This window comes from Cajanus cajan, chromosome 6 (genome assembly GCF_000230855.2).
Source record: "Cajanus cajan strain Asha chromosome 6, NIPB_CcT2T_4, whole genome shotgun sequence".
Taxonomy (NCBI): domain Eukaryota; kingdom Viridiplantae; phylum Streptophyta; class Magnoliopsida; order Fabales; family Fabaceae; genus Cajanus; species Cajanus cajan.
The window spans coordinates 62,947,954-62,970,072 of NC_138522.1; the positions used below are offsets into that span (position 1 = coordinate 62,947,954).

At 30.9% G+C, this 22,119-nt stretch overlaps 3 protein-coding genes across 6 annotated transcripts; 2 read left to right on the plus strand and 1 right to left on the minus strand.

Annotated features, from left to right (window-relative positions):
* Positions 1-1,475: 1,475 nt before the first annotated feature.
* Positions 1,476-7,359, minus strand: LOC109790097 (uncharacterized). Of its 3 annotated transcripts, none has more exons than XM_083059297.1 (14): positions 7,231-7,359; positions 6,637-6,958; positions 5,604-5,778; positions 5,406-5,489; positions 5,050-5,291; positions 4,286-4,502; positions 4,077-4,156; positions 3,670-3,754; positions 3,047-3,178; positions 2,842-2,955; positions 2,685-2,732; positions 2,418-2,502; positions 2,025-2,081; positions 1,476-1,906 (listed from the first exon to the last, which is right to left on the minus strand). In XM_083059297.1, exons 2-14 carry the CDS (start codon positions 6,858-6,860, stop codon positions 1,815-1,817), a joined length of 1,635 nt encoding a protein of 544 aa, XP_082915423.1. In that variant the 5' UTR covers positions 6,861-6,958; positions 7,231-7,359; the 3' UTR covers positions 1,476-1,814. The 3 variants fall into 3 exon arrangements, with proteins under 3 accessions (XP_082915423.1, XP_020204788.1, XP_082915422.1); XM_020349199.3 differs by lacking the exon at positions 7,231-7,359 and adding an exon at positions 7,074-7,206; XM_083059296.1 differs by lacking the exon at positions 7,231-7,359 and adding an exon at positions 7,074-7,169 and having other exon boundaries at positions 6,637-6,990.
* An 806-nt stretch (positions 7,360-8,165) lies between these two features.
* NOP10 (nucleolar RNA-binding Nop10p family protein) lies at positions 8,166-10,451 on the plus strand. Its single transcript, XM_020349202.3, has 4 exons — positions 8,166-8,316; positions 8,407-8,488; positions 8,731-8,773; positions 10,122-10,451. The coding sequence occupies exons 2-4, from the start codon at positions 8,435-8,437 to the stop codon at positions 10,217-10,219; spliced, it is 195 nt and encodes a 64-aa protein (XP_020204791.1). The 5' UTR covers positions 8,166-8,316; positions 8,407-8,434; the 3' UTR covers positions 10,220-10,451.
* Positions 10,452-12,086: 1,635 nt separating this feature from the next.
* LOC109790098 (dolichyl-diphosphooligosaccharide--protein glycosyltransferase subunit 2) lies at positions 12,087-21,162 on the plus strand. Of its 2 annotated transcripts, none has more exons than XM_020349201.3 (20): positions 12,087-12,245; positions 12,359-12,494; positions 12,955-13,144; positions 13,274-13,363; positions 13,720-13,782; positions 13,995-14,064; positions 14,192-14,256; positions 14,760-14,814; positions 16,023-16,150; positions 16,239-16,354; positions 16,514-16,583; positions 17,198-17,302; positions 17,457-17,546; positions 17,637-17,785; positions 17,959-18,070; positions 18,149-18,232; positions 18,602-18,682; positions 18,770-18,994; positions 20,479-20,601; positions 20,895-21,162. In XM_020349201.3, exons 2-20 carry the CDS (start codon positions 12,361-12,363, stop codon positions 21,009-21,011), a joined length of 2,067 nt encoding a protein of 688 aa, XP_020204790.1. In that variant the 5' UTR covers positions 12,087-12,245; positions 12,359-12,360; the 3' UTR covers positions 21,012-21,162. The 2 variants fall into 2 exon arrangements, with proteins under 2 accessions (XP_020204790.1, XP_020204789.1); XM_020349200.3 differs by having other exon boundaries at positions 12,097-12,245; positions 12,345-12,494.
* The last annotated feature ends 957 nt before the right edge of the window (positions 21,163-22,119 follow it).

The window sequence follows — 22,119 nt, forward strand, 5'->3', positions numbered from 1 at the left end:
TATGGTGATAATAATAACAATTATTATAATAATTATGATAATGACAATGATAATGATAAACATAATGATCATTGGTGAATTAAGACTTGAGTTAACAAGGACAAATTTTTAATAAAAAATTAATAATAATTATCATCATATATAAGAAGAGTAAAATATAAATATTGAAAATAATCATTAATAGGTCAATATACAAAATTAGAGAGTGCAAAATAAAAAAACTAGATATGTACTATTAAGCAGGGGAGTGCAATTGTCCACCCTAAAAAATAGTTAAATCCATCACTGATGATGGTGATGATACTTAATAGTTTTATTTGTAATTTTTAATTTGGATAGATTTTGTATAGTTTAAATTTAAGGTCATCTTGTTACTAATTTTTACCCTACAATAAGTAAAAAACAATATATATATATATATATATATATATATATATATATATATATATATATAACACAAATAAGTATAAAAGAAAGAATATATTGTTACAACATTAAAGATGTGTACCTTATCTACAGGTTCAATCTTAGGTTGTGATAATAAGATGATGAATTTTAAAATTTAAAATAATTAAAATTTGAATTATTTCGATAAAAAAAGGAAAAAGAAATATATAAAAAGTATATTAATAATAAGAACCTAAACCAATATGAATAAAAATAAATAAATAAATAAAACTATAAAATTATAATCTCTAAAATCTTATTCAATTTGTAAAAGTATGATATATGGTATAAAAGTATTTGTTTTGTACTCGTACAATATTATTTATATTAGTATTAAATTATTATATAAAAAATTATAATTAAAAGTTCGTTTGATTTGGGAAAAAAATTAATTTTTAATTGTAAATACTCGGTCAATTAATATTATCATAATTAGTAAATAAAAATCTAAAGGTCAAATATTAAAGCAACACAAAAAATGGATCAACTTAAACAAAATTAAGTTCAATTCAATAGAATTATTGTAAATTAAGTAAAACATGTTTTAGATTAATTGTGCCATTCTTTGTCTTGGGACAAAATAAATTAAACTAAAAAAACACAACAAATTGGATGTTTGGATGTTAATCTAATAACACGAGGGAAAAAAAATCACATGCCATACAAGAATGTCTAGCTCCAAGTCACTTTCGTAGACTAAGTATGTCTCAATAATAATAGTAAACAAGTTTTAACAAATGCTTGTCAGCATAATTATCACTTTAATTAAGTACAATATTATCTCTTTTCACAAACATCTTTAATTTGTAATATTTCCAATGACTTTTATGAAAACATATAGTATCATACTAATGAAACTAGTTAATATTTTCAATGATTAAAAAAAATAGAAAAATATTGAATGTCATATTTACGTAACAATAACAACAATAAAGTACATATTAAATCACAACTTCTTAAAATTATTTAAATTTTGATTTAAATGAGTTAAGGTTTCATGAAAGTAACATAACACATTATTTCATCTATTGAAAATAATATTTTGCTATCGATAATGTAATTACATAACATAAATATACATATGATTTCTATTTGTTACCTGTTTACAAAATGTCGTATATTTGACAAAGAGTAGAGAATGAGAGATTTACATTTCTATAGTTGTAGAAACTAACAAAACTTATGAGATTCATCCAAGTCAACTTGAGGGAAATCAATTAACTATACAAACAACATTTTGTTTGCACCTTTCTGCTAATCAATAACTATTGATGTTTCTAATAACAAATCAAAATGTGGAATAACACCAAGAATTACATTAAGCATGAAAATGGTCAAAATGTTATTATAGGGTTGAGTTATGACTTCTATTCAGGTTGAGGGGGTAGACCATCATTCCTAATTATGCTTCCAGATGAATTTGGACCCTCAACCATTTCGGATGCCTCAGACTCAGAATCTGTTATTAAAATTTGATTGAATCAAAAAGTTAATGTTACAAATAAAAAACAAAAAATGTGTACTCAAAACAACATAAACAAAAATATTTGCAAAAACTACAACAAATATAAGCATACCAAATAGGGACTTGACAGATGGTCTCTTTGCTTTAGAGGTTTTCTTTTTTAACTCAGCTGAAAAGCAAGAGAAAATAAAAATTAAGAAAAAAATTTATTATTAACTTACACAATATTTTTTTTTTAATATTATTTGCTCAAATTAATATGACATAAAAATTAACAAATGTAATAAATATTTTTGTTTATATTAAAATTATTTGTAACTTAATATAACTTTTAATATTATTTATTTCTCATTTATTATTCTGTACAAAATATTTAAACAAAAAAGAACAAAATTAAAAGGTTAGTAGTTAATATTATTTTCAATTTATAATCAGTAGACATGTAAAACAAAAAAAGTAAACATTGTTAACTTTAAAAGAAAAAAAAGGTCAAAAAGATATTTACCCATCCCAGGAACTTGATAATCGTTGACAATTTCAAAGTTCTTATATGTGTATCCCACAAAATTCAAGTCTTTAGACGAAAGCATCTGCGAAAATTCAGTAAACAAGAAAAATAAGAATAAATAAATAAATATAAAGAGTGTTAGCAATTAACAAATTATAAATTTTTAAAACAATTATAAGATAGAGAATAACATAATTCATATTGTAATTATATGGAAAACTGTATGAGAAATAGCAATAGAGAAACACAAGATTTTAAGATTACCTTCCTCCACGGACCAGCTCTTGATGATGATTGAGTCTGGCTGTCAGCCTACATAAATGAAAAGAAAAAATAAACTGAGAATAATTTAACAATGTGAATAACCTTGGATATATAACAACACAAAATAATAAAGAATTTAAAAGATTCAAATAAACACCTCTTCAAACTTTTCAAAATTTTGAGTATCTAACTCATCATTGACCTCAGGAAGAAATGCAGCTTCCATTTGATACAGTTTATCCCATTCAACACCATCAAAAAATGGATGGGCCTGAAAGATAACACAATAAGAAGGTAACTTATAAATCCAAATGTTTATATAGCAAATTTAAGAATTTAGAAAAGGACACACCATACAACACCTTTATTTCATTTGCACCATTTGAGCCCAACCTTTGGTTCACATTACACAAAAGTTTGCTTATAAGATCTTTAGCCTCAAAAGTTAATCTTGCTTCTTCGGGAAATTTTAAGTGAGATTTCCAATTTACTATCTGCATAAAATACGAAACTAGATAATTTTATTGTCTAATACAAAATATAAATTTGCTAAAATATCATATATGTTTACAATATTAAATGGTCAAATGCATCAAATGAAACAGTTTTAAGCTATTAAGCTATTATGTTTACAACCAAAATGGTAAAAAACAACAATAAAAAAATGTTAAAAACAATGAAAAGGTGAAGAATAAAATTACTTAAAATATATGGGTAAAAAATCTTAAACATTACAATTTGCTTTGATGTATGCTCATGACTAACAACCTTGCTAGGTTTATAAACTCTCAATAAGCTAATAATAATAAAAAAAAATATAACTAATACGAATAAGAATAGGAGTTTCATTTGTTTAGAATCAAAACACTAACAAAGGTTAATTAAGGTGTGTTTTTGAGGTTTAAAATACTAAAAAAGAAAATGAAATAAGCATAAGTTTTAGTCTTTATAATTATAGTATAAATATTTCTATTAGAAATATTACCTTCCTACATGTTGACATTGGATCATCAGAATAAAAAGGTGGATATCCTACCAACATTTCATACATAATAGCTCCAAGTGACCACCTGTGAAGTTTATTATAACAAACATCATTATATATATCAAAATAATATATATTTAACTTTAACTCAATAAGATTTATTCATAAAATCCACATAAGAATAAAATTCAACATGTTTATATAGCAAAACCACAACTATAAAAGAACAATGTCCTAAGTAGCACCACAACTATACAAGTAACAAGTATGCTACTTGAAACATTTTGAAAGAATCACCTACTATTAAATTAAATAAAAGAATACTCTTCTATTAGGTGATAAAGATGTACCACAAAAGAAAAAGTGAAATCAATTTTAATGCTACCATTCTCTAGCATAGAACTCACCAATCACATTCCATCCCATAACCTTTCTTCAACAAAACTTCTGGAGCAATATAATCTGGTGTACCAACAGTAGAATAAGCCTGCAACATTTACACACAAGAAAATCAATAGATCATTAAGTAAAGAAAAATTTCAAGAATTAAAATTACACGCAATTTCATATAATAATAAACAAAAAATAGACTTCCACACAATAACAATAAACTCACGAGTGTCCTTCGATTCTTCTGCCAATGTTGTAATTGTTCTTGTTGTGTGCGTTTTGGAGCTGCTTGTTCGTCATTTTGGGTTGACCCATTTGCATTTTGATTTGTAGAAAAATCTGTTTCTTCAAGTGTACTACAATCTAATGGTTTACATAGTCCAAAATCTGATAGTCTCAAGTGTCCGTATTTATCAAGTAATAAGTTATCAGGCTTAATATCCCTGCAATACGCCATATTAAAAACATTAATTTATATTGTACAATTTTTTTTGATAAAGACATGAAAAATTACAAAGATGGTCGCAATGAAGATTGAACCTAGATCCTCATGTTTTTAACTATCCCAATCCCTCCCCACCCAACTACTAGGCTAGTGTTCATATTGAACAATTTAGGATTCACTAAGTTTGCTTTAGATTTTACTTTCAAAAAGATACAAATGTTATTAAATAAAAAAATAATTTTAACTTCACGCATCAAATAGTTTCAAACTTTATATCATTTTTTTAATTTTGAAAATGAGGTGGAATAATTAAACACAACATAATGAGAAAAAAGTGTCAACAACACATTTTCTACTATTAATTTAAATGTGTTAGAAACTGCACATTTTTATGGATCTCTTTCTATTGAGTGAGCATTTATCTTGATTTTATCCTTCTCTATAAATTTTAACCAATCACATAATGTATTAAAAATAATGAATTGTTTGCACTCTTCTAATATAGAACACAACTATAATATGAAATAAACAAACTATATTGATACCTATGTATATAATTGTGTTTATGTATAGATTCAATAGCCAAAACTGTTTCTCCGACGTAAAATCGAGTTTCATCTTCAGTCAAGGTATCCTTTCTCATCAGTAGAGTCATCATATCCCCACCAGGTAGATACTCCATAATAAGATATAGATACTCATCATCTTGAAATGAACAATAAAGTTTAACTATGCAATTGCTGTCAACCTCTGCAAGGAGATTCCTCTCAGCTCTAACATGTTCTACCTGGAATAGTTAATGAAATTAGAAGTGCGTTGATTTCACTAACTTTTAACACAAAGCTACTATATATTGTGTCGATGAAATGATGAATATGATGTAACATGACAAATTGCAAACCTGGCCTCTACGAAGCATCTCTGATTTCTTTAACTTTTTCATTGCATATACATGATCTGAAGTTTTTTCCTTACAAACTCTAACCTGAAAAAATTTCAAATTGTTGGTAGAAGTAGAATCGTTGATGAACAAGGTTATAAAAAGATTTAGAAACAAAAAGAAGAAAGAATAGTTGGTCATAGTGTTTATACTACATACCTCCCCAAATGCACCTTTTCCAATCATAGTCAATAACTCAAAATCATCAACACCCATTTTGTGCCTTTGAAGACGCATATATTCAGTTTCCTTTTTCTCTAAAAATTTAAGTAGGTTATTTTGATCTTCCTCAGAGACATCAGCATCGGCCAACTTCTTTTCCAAGATGGTTCGACTGTTATACACGATGTATTAGAAAATTGCACAACATATTTGTCAATCCAACAATCATAATTCCAATTGATATTATGAACATTTTTTTGTGTGGATATTTTTAACATGCTTCAACCAAATTATGAGAATTATTGTTAATTGTTACACAAGACATCTCAACCAAAAGTACGAAAGAAATAAATACATCGCTCGCAATAATACATTTATGATAACTTAGTAGTATTGTATATTTACATTGACCAATGACATAGGATTTCATGAAACTCCTTTACCCTCTTTGTGGTTGAAAATAGTCATCCATAACACATCTAAATCCTTATAAGATTAATAATAACAAGTTCCACGGAATTTGAGTCACATAACACATAAATCACCTTAAACTTGTAAGCCATAAAATATATATCAAGAAATATTCTTAATTCTCCTTTTATTTAAATGAGCACCCTTATTCATACTAATTACGGTATTTGTCTTTTTTTTTTTTTTAAGTCTTAGCTAAACTAGGCTCAGTAAAGATAGTATATTTTTTGCACTATTAATTACTTGTATACTATGAAAACTACAATGCACTATGAAATGCACAACATTTATACTAAAAAATAGACACTAGAAAAAAGTGAATAAACGTGTCAAAGTTTATACCTTTTTAGTATGCTATAGAAAAATCTTTCATTATCAAGTGCACACACAATAGGGACTTTATAATCTATCATCAAATTGACTTTAACGATAATTTTAATTTATTTTCTTATTAATGCTCAGAGAAATATATCATTAATAGAAATTTGTTACATCTTGGCGTACATAACAATAGTACTGATACAAGCTGATAGGACCAAATTGAGAAAATGTAACATACCGCTCCTTCCTCTCTTGAAGGCTCTTCATTTGTTCCTTGTAGTGGTTCTCTATGTACTGCTTGGCTGCTGCAACCTTCTGCTTTGTGATATTGGAAAGAGTTTCTTCATCCATAGGCTCATTTGGAACTTCGTTTCCACCATGAGTATCATCTTTTTTCCTCGTAGAGGCCCTTAATCTATCACGTGGCTGAAACTTTTGTAACCAACTCCTCGCAGAATCCATTTAATTTCTTTGCCGACCACAACCTCAACCACTACCAACAACAACCATCACTTCCTTTCCTTGTAACTTTGAATCCCAAAATTCCAACTATAATTATCCTGTACATCATTTTTGCATTAAAATAACGAAACTAAAAAAACAAAAGTGAAAAAATGGTTCAGTCTCAATTTCTGCAACTAACTTGATAAAACATACAAGAGTTTCCTGTCATACCTTAATTTACCGTTTGAAGCATTTGGGAAGGAAAAATGTAAAATAAAAGTTTTAATGCAGAGAAATGAGATGATATGTGTATCAGCAGTTGATGGATTAAAAGATTGAGAACGGAGAAGAACTGAATTTGTGGGAAGAAGCTGAAAATTCGGATTACCATGTAAATAACAGTTATGATCGTGCATAATTGGTGGGAGAGAGGATCCTAGAACGCCGGGATACAATGTGTTATCGTTATGGTGTGGCTTGACTCCAATGAACTAAAACACGATCACAAATCCAACGTACCATATAATCGATGTCACTCTCTATATATTTAAATAATACTTTCCAACGATTTTATAATAAATGTGAATTTTGTAAATTTAATAGTTAAGAAATTTTTTATTTTTAAATCATATATATAAAATTTTATATTAATCAAATATGATTTTTTTTTTGTAAAAGTGAGAAAGATTACAAAGATGATCGTAATAATGAAGATTAAACTTATGTTCCCATGCTTCTAACTATCTCAATCCCTCCCTACTCAACCATTAGGCTAACCTTAATAGTCTAATCAAAGATGATTTAATATTTATCAGATTTACAAAATTTATATTTAATATAAAATTATTAAGCGATATAATACTTAATAAAAGTTACACCAGTGTCGTTTGAACTCTCATTTATTTAAATATATTATTTATTTATATTTGAAATATATAATAAACATTTAAATACCTACTTAATGTTTATTTATATATATGACTTTGGTATACTAACTTGTAAATGATTCTTACTATCTTATTTAACCATGTTTTTTTTTTGTGTGTATAAAATGGTTTATTTTTATAATGATTATTTTAAAATATAAATCTTAAATAATTTATACTTAAAAAATATTTATAATATAGGTATATAAAAATTAAATTACTTACAATATTATGAAAGAGAGTAATAAATTAATGTAGCATTATTTGAGAAAATAACATGGTGTGAATTGATGCATCAATTTTTGAAAGTGAGTGGATCAGCAAAATCAATAAGAAAATGTTGGAGGGAGAAGGCCAGGTCGAGAACGGGCTCATCTGAAATCAGTCCATGAATGGCCCATTAACTGAAAGGAAGGCCCATTATGGTTAAAACAACTAGTGTTGTGTAGACCAGAGAATCAGAAAACCCTTAAACCCTTTCGTCGCCTCCATCGAAGGTTTCTCTTGTTGAGTGGAGGCTACCATTGTTGCCGTTCTTTCACGCACTGGTATGTTTCTCATAATCCTCTCTCATTATCGTTTCCAACTTACGATGCCGACGCTAACTCTGTTTCTCGCTATAACGTTATATACTTCAGGTTTTGCAGTGACAAGCCATCGGTGACCATGTATCTTCAGTTTTACATAAACGATAATGGTGACAAAGTCTACACCACCAAGGTGACAAAGATTTGTTCTCTTTTCTGTTGTTGTAATTCTATTCGCTTAATCTGAGTTGAATTATTGAGGGGACGTTTTAGCCCTAGCTCACTTTGAGGCACTGCTTCGTGTGCTACACCTTTTATTTTTTGTTTTTAGGGTTTCTTACGAAATTGCGTCTTTGCATGGGTGATTGGTAATAAGCAAAAAATGGTGTGGTTTACTGTGTTTTCATGTTTGCTGTTTTTCTTCTTTTTTTGCAGAAAGAGTCGCCGATAGGGCAACCTACACAATCTGCTCATCCAGGTATTTTGCTTAATTAACTACGGTTTCCTGTCATTTATGATGATTAAAAGTCTATTTGGGTACATGAACTTTTGAGAGCTTTTCTACTGAAAATAAAGAGATATTTTCAGTAGAAAAACTTTCAAAAGTTTTTCTAAACTTGTATCTGAATAGACTCTAAAACTCGTTCTATGTGATTTCTTTGTTGATACTATAATGTATTGCAGTCAGTATTGTTTGTGTTTTTTATTCTGGGCCTTTTTCTTTTGTTCTCTTCTTGTGTCTACCTTTATTGTGTATTCATCGGTACTTGGATTGCACACCCGTTTTCTTTTCAGTTTTTCATTTTGTCTCATTACAATGATTCTTTCCTTCTGGATAAGCCTTTTTTGAAATCATGTGCTCCCTCCAACGTCAAATGCTTTGTTTGGACTTCCGTACTTGGTAGGATCTGTACTAATGATTTACTTTAGTTTGAATTAGTTTAGTAGACTGTAACTCTGACTACTATGTATTGCATTGATCATGTTCTGAAACTGGTTCACGTTTGTTCTTGGGGAAGCTTCTAATCTCTGGAATAATGCGTTTGGTATTCTTAGTGAAAATTGGGTTTGTATCAAGGGCATTTATCAGTTTGCATGTACTTTTATAGTCTTTGACTCTTCCAAAGACTCCAATAAATTTTTGGAATATCACTCAATTTGTGTTTCTTTGGTGTTTATGGTTGGAAAGAAATGTTAGTTTTCTCTGGCAGGCAGTGTTCTTTTGAGCTCATTCGGGAATTGGGATTATGTAGCTTTCTTTCCTTTGTTTCCTTGTGGTGTTATGCTTATGGTCTTTTTAGGGGAGTGTCACAGTTAAATCTTTAGAGAATTAGCATGTTTTCTTGCAGGGCTTTTGATCTTTGTCTTTCTTTGACCTCTTTTCACCTTTTAGTCTTTATCTTGTCTTTTTTCCCTTGGGGATTTCTTATCCTCTACATCGTATCTTTCTCTTTTTTAATAGCACCTTTAAACCTAGTACAACTCATCATTTTGCCTCAACTGCCGAGTCAATTTCAGCTTGACATGCATGTATAATAACCAATTTTCTTTTTATCTCTATCATAGTATCATTTATCATTATTTAACGTTCAACTTGTTAGATTGGAAGATATTTCATGTTGAATGTATATTGGTTGAAAATCATGGACTGAGAAACATCTTCATTGTGGCCGACTGTTTTCTATTTCATTTCTTGTTTTTGCTTTTAACTATAAAAATGTCACATTGTATTTTGTTTCCTGTTTTGAACAGTTAAAACAATATTTTTATTATTGTGACATTGTATTTTCTTGTTAGTGATTTTACTTGATTTTCTTGAAATGCAGCCCGGTTTTCACCCGATGACAAATATTCAAGGCAGAGAGTTCTTCTGAAGAAGCGTTTTGGATTGTTACCAACCCAGCAGTCACCTCTGAAGTACTGAATGATATAGAAGCTCTAATTTTTAAGTGTTTTTGTTCTGGTCTTAGTATTTTGTGAACTAGTGCTGGTGTCAAGTGATTGAGCCATTTATGCTTTTTATGTGTTTTGAACCCCGATTACGTCAAAATCCGGCTCACGTATTAGAATGAAGTGACGAATGTTGAAATGCACCAGTGGATTTGGAGTTGTGTTTGCAGTCAATATATATACTTCTAAAAGTACTCTTAGAAAAATATTTGTTCTCGCAACGCACTGGGTGCTTGCCAGCTCTCAAAACGAGATTAAAATGTGGCAAGATAACATCAGTTACATGAATCGATAAAAGATCAAGAGAAATTTCATCTCTACAATACTTGTGTACAAGTACGTTTTTGTTTTTCAACCCAAGAGATAGAAATAAAAGAGAAAACAAAATGATATAAAATGTGATGAGATAAAAAGTGTTTGGACTTTTTTTTTGGTAAAGAGGAAAGAAAAATACGTTTTTTAAAGTTAAAATTAGTTATGTTTACTTTGGCAAGTTAACTGATTCATTTTTTAAAGGTTTGTTTTAATAGACGAATAAGTTAATTTTTTTACAGGGTTCAATTTAACGATTTTTTTTTTTATCACTTTTAGTGACCGGTACAATTCATGGATATTTGCTAATCTCTTATCACATTTTTTTTTAAATCACTAATTAAAAATAACTATTATAAATTAGTTATCATTAGAAAAATGGTTGCAACACTTTTTTTTTATAACATTCTTTATTGTAGATGAAATTTAACACGAGGTTATCTTATGCAAAGAAATTTTAAGTGAAGAAGTTTCTCTTAAATGATTAAGAACGCTTTTATGGAGTATATAATATACAATAAAATTAATTTATATGTTGAAATATAAAATTTATTTGCACATATTAATTTATTATAAATTCTAATTCTTTATAATAGATATTTAATATGTGTATTATTATGTGAGTTAAAATACTACTTTGTTATTTTTTTTATGGAAAGCAGTATTTTCTTAGAAATCATAAAATTATGTAAGTTTTATTTTTTTAATAAAAAAGTTCACATTTTATTTTATTTTATTATCTTACAGCAATTCCTACAGCGGTGAGAGGTATTAAAACATGATTTTGGGAACATTATCAAAAATTAAATTTGATGTAATGACTAAGATGACAGGGGTGTAAATAAGTATGGGTAATCAATGAATCTAAACTAACTTAAACCAATTCAATGAATTCGGATTAAATTTTTTCAGTATTCGAATCAAGCTCAACTCAACCTCGACCAAAACCCAACATTATACGGGTCGGATAATGAATTTTGTGTTTTCAATCCGTTATCAACAACTCGACCCAGACTGGTCACATATAATAATAATAATAATAATAATAATAATAATAATAATAATAATAATAATAATAATATTTATTATTATTATTATTATATTTGAATGATCATTTACTCATAACAATACTCATTATCACTCTTACTTAGTAACAAGTTTGTGTTTTAGGTTGATAGTATTGTAATAATATAATATATTTATTTTAAATTTTATTTTGTATCGACTAATATTGATTTTTTAAGTTGATAATAATATAACAAATTAATTAATTTATTTTAAAATTTAATTTGTATTATTATTTGCTTTATAGTTGATAATATTGAATTTGTAACAATGTATTAAATAATTTATATCTATTTTAAAATATTTAAATTTATAATAAATAAATAAATATAATTATATTAATATGATTAACCTAATCCATTCGTAATTAAGTTAGATTAGATTAAAATTATAAAAAAAAATTACACAAATCTGATCCAATTTAACTCATTAATTTTTAATTGATTGGAGTATCGGGTTTATTGAAACCCGGCCCGACCTAAGCTGGTTACGCTCCTAACAAGTATAGCTTAATCTACCAAAGACGACGACTCCTACTTCAGTTGCACTCGAAACACTCGTTGCTCGAAGTCGAAGTCGTCGCTTGCCAAGTGCTATTCTTCCCATCTTCCTTCTGCTTCCGCGTATGTCTTAATTCTCATCTTTTCCATCTCAAAACCCTAATCTACTCCGATCCGCATCCAAATTCTAAATGCGATTTGTTTTCTGGTTTAAATTCTTAGATTTATCGTTGCAGGAATGGCCAGAAAACTAGGACAATTACTGGCGCTACTTTTCTCTGTTTCGATCTGTGGAGCCGTTACGATTCCTGGCCCAGTCTCCGATGCTCACCGTTCCGCCGCGTCGGAGCTCTTCGATGGATCCTTTTCGAGGTCAATTGAATCCTCTCTAGCTGTGTTCTTTTCGCGTGTAGTTTAATTTGATGATGTTTAGCTTAGTTCTGATATGCGGATGCATGGATCCTTGTATTATAAGCCTCGTAAGTGTAACTGTAGTTTCGTGGTGATTTAATTTTACGAATCAGTGAAAGTAGTGAAGAGTTTGTCTAAGTAGAGTTTCGTGAATGAATGCAGACTATGATGAATATTGGACTCTGACTTTCTGTTGCTGCTTAATTATCGTTTTGTTAGTTGTTTTAACGTCATTTTTGTTGTCTCTTAAAATGCAACATTGTGATCTAAGCATATCATAAGACATCCAAAGATTGTTATAGCTCTGGTGTAAATTTCCTATCCATGTCATGAATTGATATGTTAGGTTTGTTTCACTTTGTTGAAATTTTAGACAATTCTATATAAGACAACTAATTTTTATACTTTTATTTGTTACCAGTTTAGAAGATGCCTATGAGGCCCTGAGAGTTTTTGAGATTCTTGCCGTTGGGAATAAGCCCGATGTGAGTGCAGCCACTTGTCAGAAAGTAGTGGAAAATCTTGGGCCTTCATCCCTTGTGAAGGATTTGTTCTATGCGTTAAAGGTTAATAGCATATTAAAATGCAAGGTTAACGGAGGTGTTTTCAAGGTAATTTTGTGCTACGGGTGTTATTTTATGATTTGGTTGCAGCTTGAATGTCATGGCTTATGAAATTGGTGTTGTGTTGTTAAATTGCAAGCCTGGAAACTGATGCTATAATTTGCTTACCTTGTAAAGGATGTTGCTTCAAGACTTAAAGCCGCTGTCAATGATGCCAGTACTTTGGTTGACATGTACTATTCAATAGGAAGTTTGGTTCTTACAAAGGTATTTCTCTAGACTCTACTCTACTTACTAACCCCACTGGTCCATTGGGCTTCTACACGAGTTTCTATTAGAATCCTCTGGAACTGCTGTGGTACATTGTTAAAGATTATTTTCCTGTCCTTTCTAGCAACAGTAAATTGAGCTTTAGGTCTTGGTCATCTTGCTAATCTAATTGATATGTAAAAAATCTTTTGGTCCTTCTAATGTGCCCAAATTTCTCATTATGTTATTTTAAATAGTGTAAATGTCTCTTTGGAAGACTATGCTATTTTTTATTGTGACTTGCAGACTTCAATTGATATTATGTTACATTACAGTTTATTCCTGCTTTTAATTTCTTCCTTCTATGTATACAGGATCAGGCTTCTGATGTTGATGTGCTTCTTACTGATGCTGATGGGACCTTCCATTCAATCAAGGTCTGTTTTTGTTATCTTAGTCTTAGGTTTAGAGTAAGTTGGGAACTTGGTTTGTTTCTAGATAACTTCCATTCTGGTCTCATCTAACATGGTGACAGGCTATTCCTCCAGTTTTACTCATTTTGCTTCACTACTTACATAAAATTTTGTTGCTGTAATTGCAATTCAAATTGTCATGTGCAATGTGATTTCATGTCCTGCAATATTGGCAGGCTCTGAGCCAAAGTGATGGAAGATGGCGCTATAGTTCTGATAATCCAGAGTCTAGTACTTATGCTGCTGGTAATGATTTATATGGAAATGTGTTCAGATTTTGTTTTCTGCATTGAAACTAGTATTACGGAACGGAATTCTTGGAAATATTGCCATTGACCATAATGACAACTCAAGCTATTCATGTATTTCACAGGATTAGCACTCGAAGCATTGGCTGGAGTGGTCTCATTAGCATCTTCTGAAATTGATCAGTCTAGGGTAAAGTTCTAAGTCTTAAATTGGCTGTTTGACTTGCTTCACTATTTTAAACTTTAAACTTTTTAAGCTTACTTAGATGAAAAGTTTCAGTGTGTCTAAATTCTAAATTAATGTGGATGAAATTATTTGAATCTAAATAGTATGCCAAATAAAATTTGTCAAGAAATTTTTGTTAGAATATTTGTTAACTAAATTACTATAATACCAGCTGGGAACTGGTAAATGAAAATGAGTTTAAATGGTGAGGCAAAGTGATAAAAATCAAGATTTCAAGAATGGAAAATTAGCCTTTTTATTGGATGTATAGTGAATCTAAGGTTAAACTTGCTAGTTTAAAAACAAGTTAAACTTTCTAGTGTCGTACTTTTCAGACAATTTATCTGTTTAGATTTTCCTTTCCTTGCTTTTGTTGTTTATGATGCATCTTGCTAACATACTTTGCCTTGGGCATTCTGGCACTTCTATCAGTGATTCAGTATCTTATATCAGCTCCATTTTTTCAGGTGAATACAGTGAAAAATGATATATTGAAGCTTTTTGATAGCATTGAGAAATATGGTATGTGTACCTTTGCTTTTAACCTCATAAAATCTCACAAGAAAACTGTTAATGTTCTTTTATGAAATTGGATATACCTAGAATGTGTGTGTGTAGCAACCTTGATTACCTTTAAAAGAGTTTGCCTTTGGTAAATGCTAGATACTATATATCTCCCTATATCAGCGCATTTTATGCTTCGTTACATTTTTTTATTTGGTTCGTTGCAGCATTTTGTCCCTTTAGTTTCAAATGTTGGTTGCATTGCAAATTTGCAATCACCTCTTTGGAACTTGTCCTCCTGGAAGTTTCAATTGTCTTCTTCTATAAACTAAAAAAATATTAAGTTTTAACAGTACCGAAAGTTTCTGTTTGTTATTTCTGGAAGACTTCAATTAAGTTGCCCGCTATTTTTAGTTGCGTGCAGTGGGACATTGTTTACTAATTATACTGTTGATCAATTTTTGTTCTATTTTATAAACCAAGAGGCCTAAAGATAGAAGATACATCTCTTCAAAATGCTTGAGTCTTGAAGACCTGTTATTTGTGGCAATATATCCTGTCGGGTTGAGGATAGGTATAGTAATTTCATGTTTGCAGTGTGCAACAGTCCTACACAGTACCACTTGATATTGAGTAACACTGTCTGCAGGAAGACTCTTCACTACCTTCAGCATTAAGAATAGAAAACTCTTATACCCTGTCCTCCCTAATTGAATTCCCTCCCCGTAAAGTTTCTCCAACTTCCCTGAGCACTGAATTAGAAGTTGGCATGTTGATTCCAATTTTATGTTTAGAAGCCCATTTAGTATTAGAATAATACTTCCATGTCACTTCCATGGAATAACAAAATAACTAGTCGAAGCCCTTTCCATTACTTTATAATGATATTATTTAATTTAAAAGGTTTGATTATTATATATTAAATCATTTTTAATGTGTGATATATATATATATATATATATATTATTTAGATCTTGCCTTCAAATAATAGAATTGGAGTTCAAATTATATTCCCTAATTCTTTGCACAACCCAAATAGTAAGTTTATGATTCTGAACCAATTTCAATTCTGCCATAATTGGAATTGAAATTAAAATTCTGAATAACAATTTTAACTTATCCATATGGAACCTAGTTGTTTGTTATCACATTAAATGGTTCTGCTGTTCCTTATACCACTTTTCTCATTCTACTGATCTAAGATGAATGGATTTTCACTTTTTCAGATGATGGAACTTTCTATTTTGATGAGAAATTTGTTGGTGGACGTGAGCATCAGGGTTCTCTTTCCACAACTTCTTCTGTTGTTCGAGGGGTTACAGCATTTGCTGCTGTAACTTCTGGAAAAATAAATGTATGTTGTGTGTAAAGGACTACTCACTACTCTAGAACTTTTTATCATGTTAGAGTTTTCTGCTAATGGTTTGGCTTTGCAATTCCAGCTTCCAGGGGATAAAATATTGGGTTTAGCAAAATTTTTCCTAGGCATTGGAATCCCAGGAGATGCCAAGGACTTCTTCAATCAAGTTGAATCATTGGCTCTTCTAGAGAACAACAGGCAAGTGCATTTCTAAGAAAAATCTATTATTGTAAAGTGCAGCTTTATGGTGATATTTCTCTTTTCTTCTTCTTCCTCTTTATTGATACATTGATCTCTTCGTCAACTCCAGCAAACTTGAGTAACACTATGTACCTTGGATTTCTTCTTGTGGTGTAGGATTTCCATCCCATTGGTACTGTCACTTCCTGCAACAGTTTATTCATTATCCAAAAAAGATCAGCTCAAGGTATTCAATGAAGTTAAAGTCTTTAAAGCCCTTATTTTAAAAGCATTAAAACTAGTAGATCTTAGGTAGGAATTGGGAAATGATGATCGGTTGATGGCTTACACTGGTTTTCTGAACACCTTTCAAAATTTGCACTTTCGTTTTTAATGAAGAGTAGAGAATATTCTGTACTGTAGCCCTTTGGCTTTGATCCATTTTTTGCCTGAACCATCCTTTAAGCATACATTTTTAGCACCTGCTGTCAAAATCCAGTATTGATGAGTGAAAATTCAGTAATCTCTAATATGATTACTGATATAGCTCTTAGTTTTGATTAAGTTTCTTTTGTTACCAATGGATACTATTTGTTGTTATTAGTTCTTTCATTTAAATTATGTGTTATGCTCTCCTTTGTGCCATTGCCGTTTATTCTGTTATGGAGCATAAAAATTCTCCTGTTTGCTCTTTTCCCCATTTATTGCTTGTTGATTCATTTATCTGCAGTACTACAATAGCATCTATTGCATCAGTTGGCTGTGATAATTATTTATCAACCTTTTTATAATTGTGCAGTTTTTCTAGTTCTCACTTACACTTAGCAAAACATGACAAATTTCTATTTCAAAATTAATCAGGTTAGGGTAACTACAGTATTCGGTTCAGCTGCACCACCTTTAACAGTTAATCTTGTCCGAGCTGTCCGCACTGATGCTAAAGATTCAGCTATTATTGAGAATAAGGTGAGGGATGACTCTCAATGATTTATTTGAGAAGTGTTTGATATTTTCCCCTTATAGTGCTATGATGCTATGATTTGGTTTGCGGAATTCTTTCGTATCTCTGGCGTGTTCTACTTTCTGTTGTCTGAAAGGCTGCTCATGTTTCATGATACAGGAGCTCCAATATGATAAAAAAAATGGAATTCATGTCTTGGAAGTTTTCCCAGATAATGCGGATGTGGGAGCCTATGTGTTTGTTTTTGAGGTACCTGCTTGTTAAGTTTAGTGATTATTTTTCCTCAGCTGCATCAAGGTGTATTCCTGTCAACTATAATATTTCGAGCTCATTTTGTAGATTGTACTTGATGAACCTGCTGGTGAAAAAGTTTATGCTACTGGAGGCCAAATTCATGTACCAATATTTGTCACTGGCATTATTAAAGTCAGCAACGCAGAAATTGCAGTTGTTGACAGTGATCTTGGAAGTGTTGAAAACCAGAAAACGTATGCCTTATTTTTGGTTTAAAAAGTTTTCTGCAGTTATATTTAGAATCAGTCTACTTAATTACTGATTAGCGCATCTAATTGTCATATGCTTGTTTTGCATTGTGGTTAATGTATGAACTTGGTACATATGTATTTAAATCTTGAGTACTGAATTGTCAAATTGCTTCCAGGCTAGATTTGGCTGGAAATGATGTTGTTTCGTTCTCAGCTAACCACTTACAAAAGTTGCGCTTTTCTTTCCAATTGACAACACCTCATGGTCATACTTTCAAGCCTCACCAGGTCTGTAGTAGTTGTCTTAGACCTTCTAAATGAATTCCATTTCAATGCTCTGTTTATTGAGGAGTTATTCTTCTGCAGGCATTTTTCAATTTGAGGCATGAGACAAAGCGTGAACACATCTTTGTGGTTGGAAATACTGGCAAGAAGTTTGAGATTATTCTTGTTAAGTACCTTTTATTATACATTTCATTGCCTAGGTTCAGATCCTCTTCTTGAGCACTCATTAAGCTAGTTATAATTTTCCAAGGTCAGATAATTTGTCTTGGTGCATGACTGCATATAACTTTGAATATCAGAAAACATGCGCAGTTTTCGGAAAATTGTACCTCTAACCACTTGAAAGGGATGGTTATTTATCTATTATTTTGGATCTGCTTGCAATTATACTGTAAACTGAGTAGTTGACATTCCCTAACTGCGTTTGATAAGCTTGTAATGTTGTGACCTGTGTGTATGTTTCTGTGAAGGCTGTAATTGTCATTCATTATAATAACTGTTCTTTTGCTCATAGTTTGTAATTTTGTCTCTTAGGATTTTCTTGGTTTGGTGGAGAAATTTTATTACCTTTCAGGCAGATATGACATTGAGCTGACAGTTGGTGATGCTGCCATGGTACCTTGCACTACTTGATTTACTTAATTTCCCCTTTGCCCCATAATACCATAGGCAATCTAAGCAAAAAATTACTTGTGGTTTCAGGAAAACTCTTTCTTAAGGCCACTAGGTCATGTTGATTTAGATCTTCCAGAAGCACCTGAGAAAGTGGCCCGTCTTCCTCCACTTCCTGTTGATCCTTACTCAAGATATGGGCCCAAAGCTGAGATAACCCACTTATTCAGGGCTCCTGAAAAGCGACCACCCCAGAAACTCTCTCTTACTTTCTTGAGTTTGACCCTCCTGCCATTTATTGGCTTTTTGGTTGGGGTAAGTTGTGCGAATAATCCTCGCAAGTGGCACCCATGCATGTTGATGCCTTTAAGAAAAAAAGGGCAGTGTAGAAAATGAAAAAAATATGATAAGTGGAAAGAGAAACTACAGTGAAGTTTTCGAGAAATGACAATTTATTTTTACATTAAATTGGCTTTAATGACTGATCTTTATTAGTTAACTAACATTTGAATGAATTTTATCAAAAAAAAAAAATGAATTATATGTTCTCATAATAGTTAACCAACAATTATCAAAACCCTTTTCACTTTTTTGCTTGTCACTTTTTATAAGACTCTCTTCTAATTGGCAGTTGCATTAATTATATTTTTTTCTAAAATACCTTTATTTAACAAACAATTCTTTTAGACAAAAGATAATAAATGTTTGAAATTAATTTGATAAAAGCTCTCTCTCTCTCTCTCTCTTATTAGGATTAGAGAAGATAAATAGATACATAAATATCCTTCTCTTCAGTAATAAGTGAGAAATGATAAAGTGGTAAGATAAAAAAGGTTAAATTATTGATAGATTTAATGTTCTTATTTAAATTAACTAATTTTCTTAAAGAATGTAATTTAGTTAAAAGGATCTTATAGTTAGGGATGAGAGTAGTATTCATAAAGATTCAACATTTAATGTTTGAAATAGTACTTTAAATTTGCTAGGCTTCTATATCTATCTGCATGAAGTTGGGCCTCTATGAGTGTATGGTCTGGTGGCTTCTGGTTGCTATTGCTAAATATTCAAGTTGTATATTTTCAGTCAAAAGGCTTGGAATTTTATGCATAAACACTATATTATATGTATGTTCACTTCTTACTTATATGAAGGGAGGAAAGACATAGTGTAGATAAGCTTGGCCTCTATGAGTGTATGGTCTGGTGGCTTCTGGTTGCTATTGCTAAACATTCAAGTTGTATATTCAGTCAAAAGGCTTGGAATTTTATGCATAAACACTATATTATATGTATGTTCACTTCTTACTTATACAAAGGGAGGAAAGACATAGTGTAGATGAGCTTGGCCTCTATGAGTATATGGTCTGGTAGCTTCTGGTTGCTATTGCTAAACATTCAAGTTGTATATTTTCAGTCAAAAGGCTTGGAATTTTATGCATAAACACTATTATATGTATGTTCACTTCTTACGTATATGAAGGGAGGAAAGACATAGTGTAGATGAGCTTGGCCTCTATGAGTGTATGGTCTGGTGGCTTCTGGTTGCTAATGCTAAACATTCAAGTTGTATATTTTCAGTCAAAAGGCTTGGAATTTTATGCATAAACACTATATTATATGTATGTTCACTTCTTACGTATATGAAGGGAGGAAAGACATAGTGTAGATGAGCTTGGCACCTTCCTCCAAAATTGCAACTATTAAGTTATTTGTACTGGTTTACCTGCCATGTTCTTATGTTATGGTCTATATTCCTTTATGTCAGTTAAAATTTGTCATTTGCTGTGACATTATTTACAGGTGTTACGCCTGGGGGTGAACTTGAAGAATTTTCCTTCTTCAGCAGTACCTGCTACATATGCCATCCTATTCCATCTTGGCGTTGCTGCAGTTCTATTGCTTTATGTACTTTTCTGGTTGAAGGTATGCCTGCTTATTGATTCTATTGAACATGTTTCACTCATTTTCTTCTGTGCTGATATTTATCTGTCCATATAAAGTAAGTTGATTCAGTATCAATGAGAAGCACTGTCTCCTGTAAATTTCATAATGATTAAATAAAATGCTTGTCTTATGAGGTGGTAAGAATGATTCATATTATTTTTTGGCGGAACAATTTTCTCCTCTCCAGCCAGGGCAATATTGTCCGACGGTTAATTCCACCTTTTTTCTATATGAAATGCTAGTCTGCTGACTTTATTTTTGTTCATGTGCAGCTGGACTTGTTCACTACACTCAAAACTCTAGGATTGTTGGGAGCTTTTCTGATGTTTGTGGGACACAGAATTCTTTCCCATCTCGCTTCAACATCATCCAAGTTGAAGTCTGCATGAGTGAAAAAAAGGAAGATTTCTCATTTATGAAGACATGACATGATAATGTGTTTTTTTAATATGGTACTAATCCAATTTTGTAGGACTTTGTTGTACTAGTTCGTAACAAATTTAGAGCTATTTATCAAAAGAGAAAAAAGTTTTATCTTCATCTTGCCTTATCCTGATGAAAGTCATTGACATATCTTTTTCTAGCATATGGTTGACATATATCTCCGTGACAGAATGGTTAATATTGTTTTTCTTTTTCGCACCCAAACACCATATGCTATCATGGTCCATATCATGTAATCTCTGGCTACCCACTTCAGCTTCATCTAGAAAGAAGTGCGATTCATAGATAATTGATTGACTGTCAACTGTTGTAGTTTTTAGGATTCTTGTTTACTGTCTACAAGATTTGGCTTGGGCCCCTTTAAGTTGGGTCTTTTTGGTCCAAGTGGTGGTGGGAGGGAGAGAGAATTGAGATATAAGTGTGAGAACTTAAGTTTAATTTTCATTGCTATCGTTGTAATCCTTTTACTAATAAATTTGATCAAACATGCACCGATTAAGCACGGTAAGAAATCTCCGAAAATTCTGCATCAAAGCTGGAGTTAAGCTGTTCAGGGCGGTGTACACATCATGAGACTTCTCAACAGCCACTTCATGAAACTCTGATTTCGATTAGATGTTTAAAGCTTGTTAATTAAATTTTTTATCAAGGTAATGCAGGTTTTGATAAGTTCATCGATTATTTATGTTTTTCAACTATTGAAAGGGAACGCTGATTTAAATTGTAAATTTCTAAATCCATAAGAAAAAAATGACGAGTACATAGTTCCGACAAATGCAGCCCAAGACAAAAAAAAAACGATTAGAAATGACTTAAACTGTAAGTTAGCATCAGATTGCTCCAGATTCTGATTACTTAACTGCTGCATACATTTCTATTTAGGCTTTACACGTTCGTTAAGTATTCCTACGGAGTATTGATACCTTTTTTTTTAAGTACTTATGGTTTTAAGGAGTGCACCTAGAGAAAATGGAAACTCGGATTGAAAGTTCGAAACCATCAGGGGAAGAGGGGACTTTAGTAAATACGAAAGCACCAAGTGGCCAATAGGAT

Coding starts and splice junctions, on each gene's coding strand:
- NOP10 (XM_020349202.3), top strand. CDS start 8,435: ATGTATCTTCAGTTTTACATAAACGATAATGGTGACAAAGTCTACACC. Junction 8,489..8,730: donor ACAAAGTCTACACCACCAAG/GTGACAAAGATT, acceptor CTTTTTTTGCAG/AAAGAGTCGCCGATAGGGCA. Junction 8,774..10,121: donor TACACAATCTGCTCATCCAG/GTATTTTGCTTA, acceptor CTTGAAATGCAG/CCCGGTTTTCACCCGATGAC.
- LOC109790097 (XM_083059297.1), bottom strand. CDS start 6,860: ATGGATTCTGCGAGGAGTTGGTTACAAAAGTTTCAGCCACGTGATAGA. Junction 3,179..3,669: donor CAATGTCAACATGTAGGAAG/GTAATATTTCTA, acceptor TATTTTATGCAG/ATAGTAAATTGGAAATCTCA. Junction 2,956..3,046: donor ATGGTGCAAATGAAATAAAG/GTGTTGTATGGT, acceptor GTTATCTTTCAG/GCCCATCCATTTTTTGATGG.
- LOC109790098 (XM_020349201.3), top strand. CDS start 12,361: ATGGCCAGAAAACTAGGACAATTACTGGCGCTACTTTTCTCTGTTTCG. Junction 13,783..13,994: donor GGACCTTCCATTCAATCAAG/GTCTGTTTTTGT, acceptor CAATATTGGCAG/GCTCTGAGCCAAAGTGATGG. Junction 16,584..17,197: donor CCAAAAAAGATCAGCTCAAG/GTATTCAATGAA, acceptor AAAATTAATCAG/GTTAGGGTAACTACAGTATT.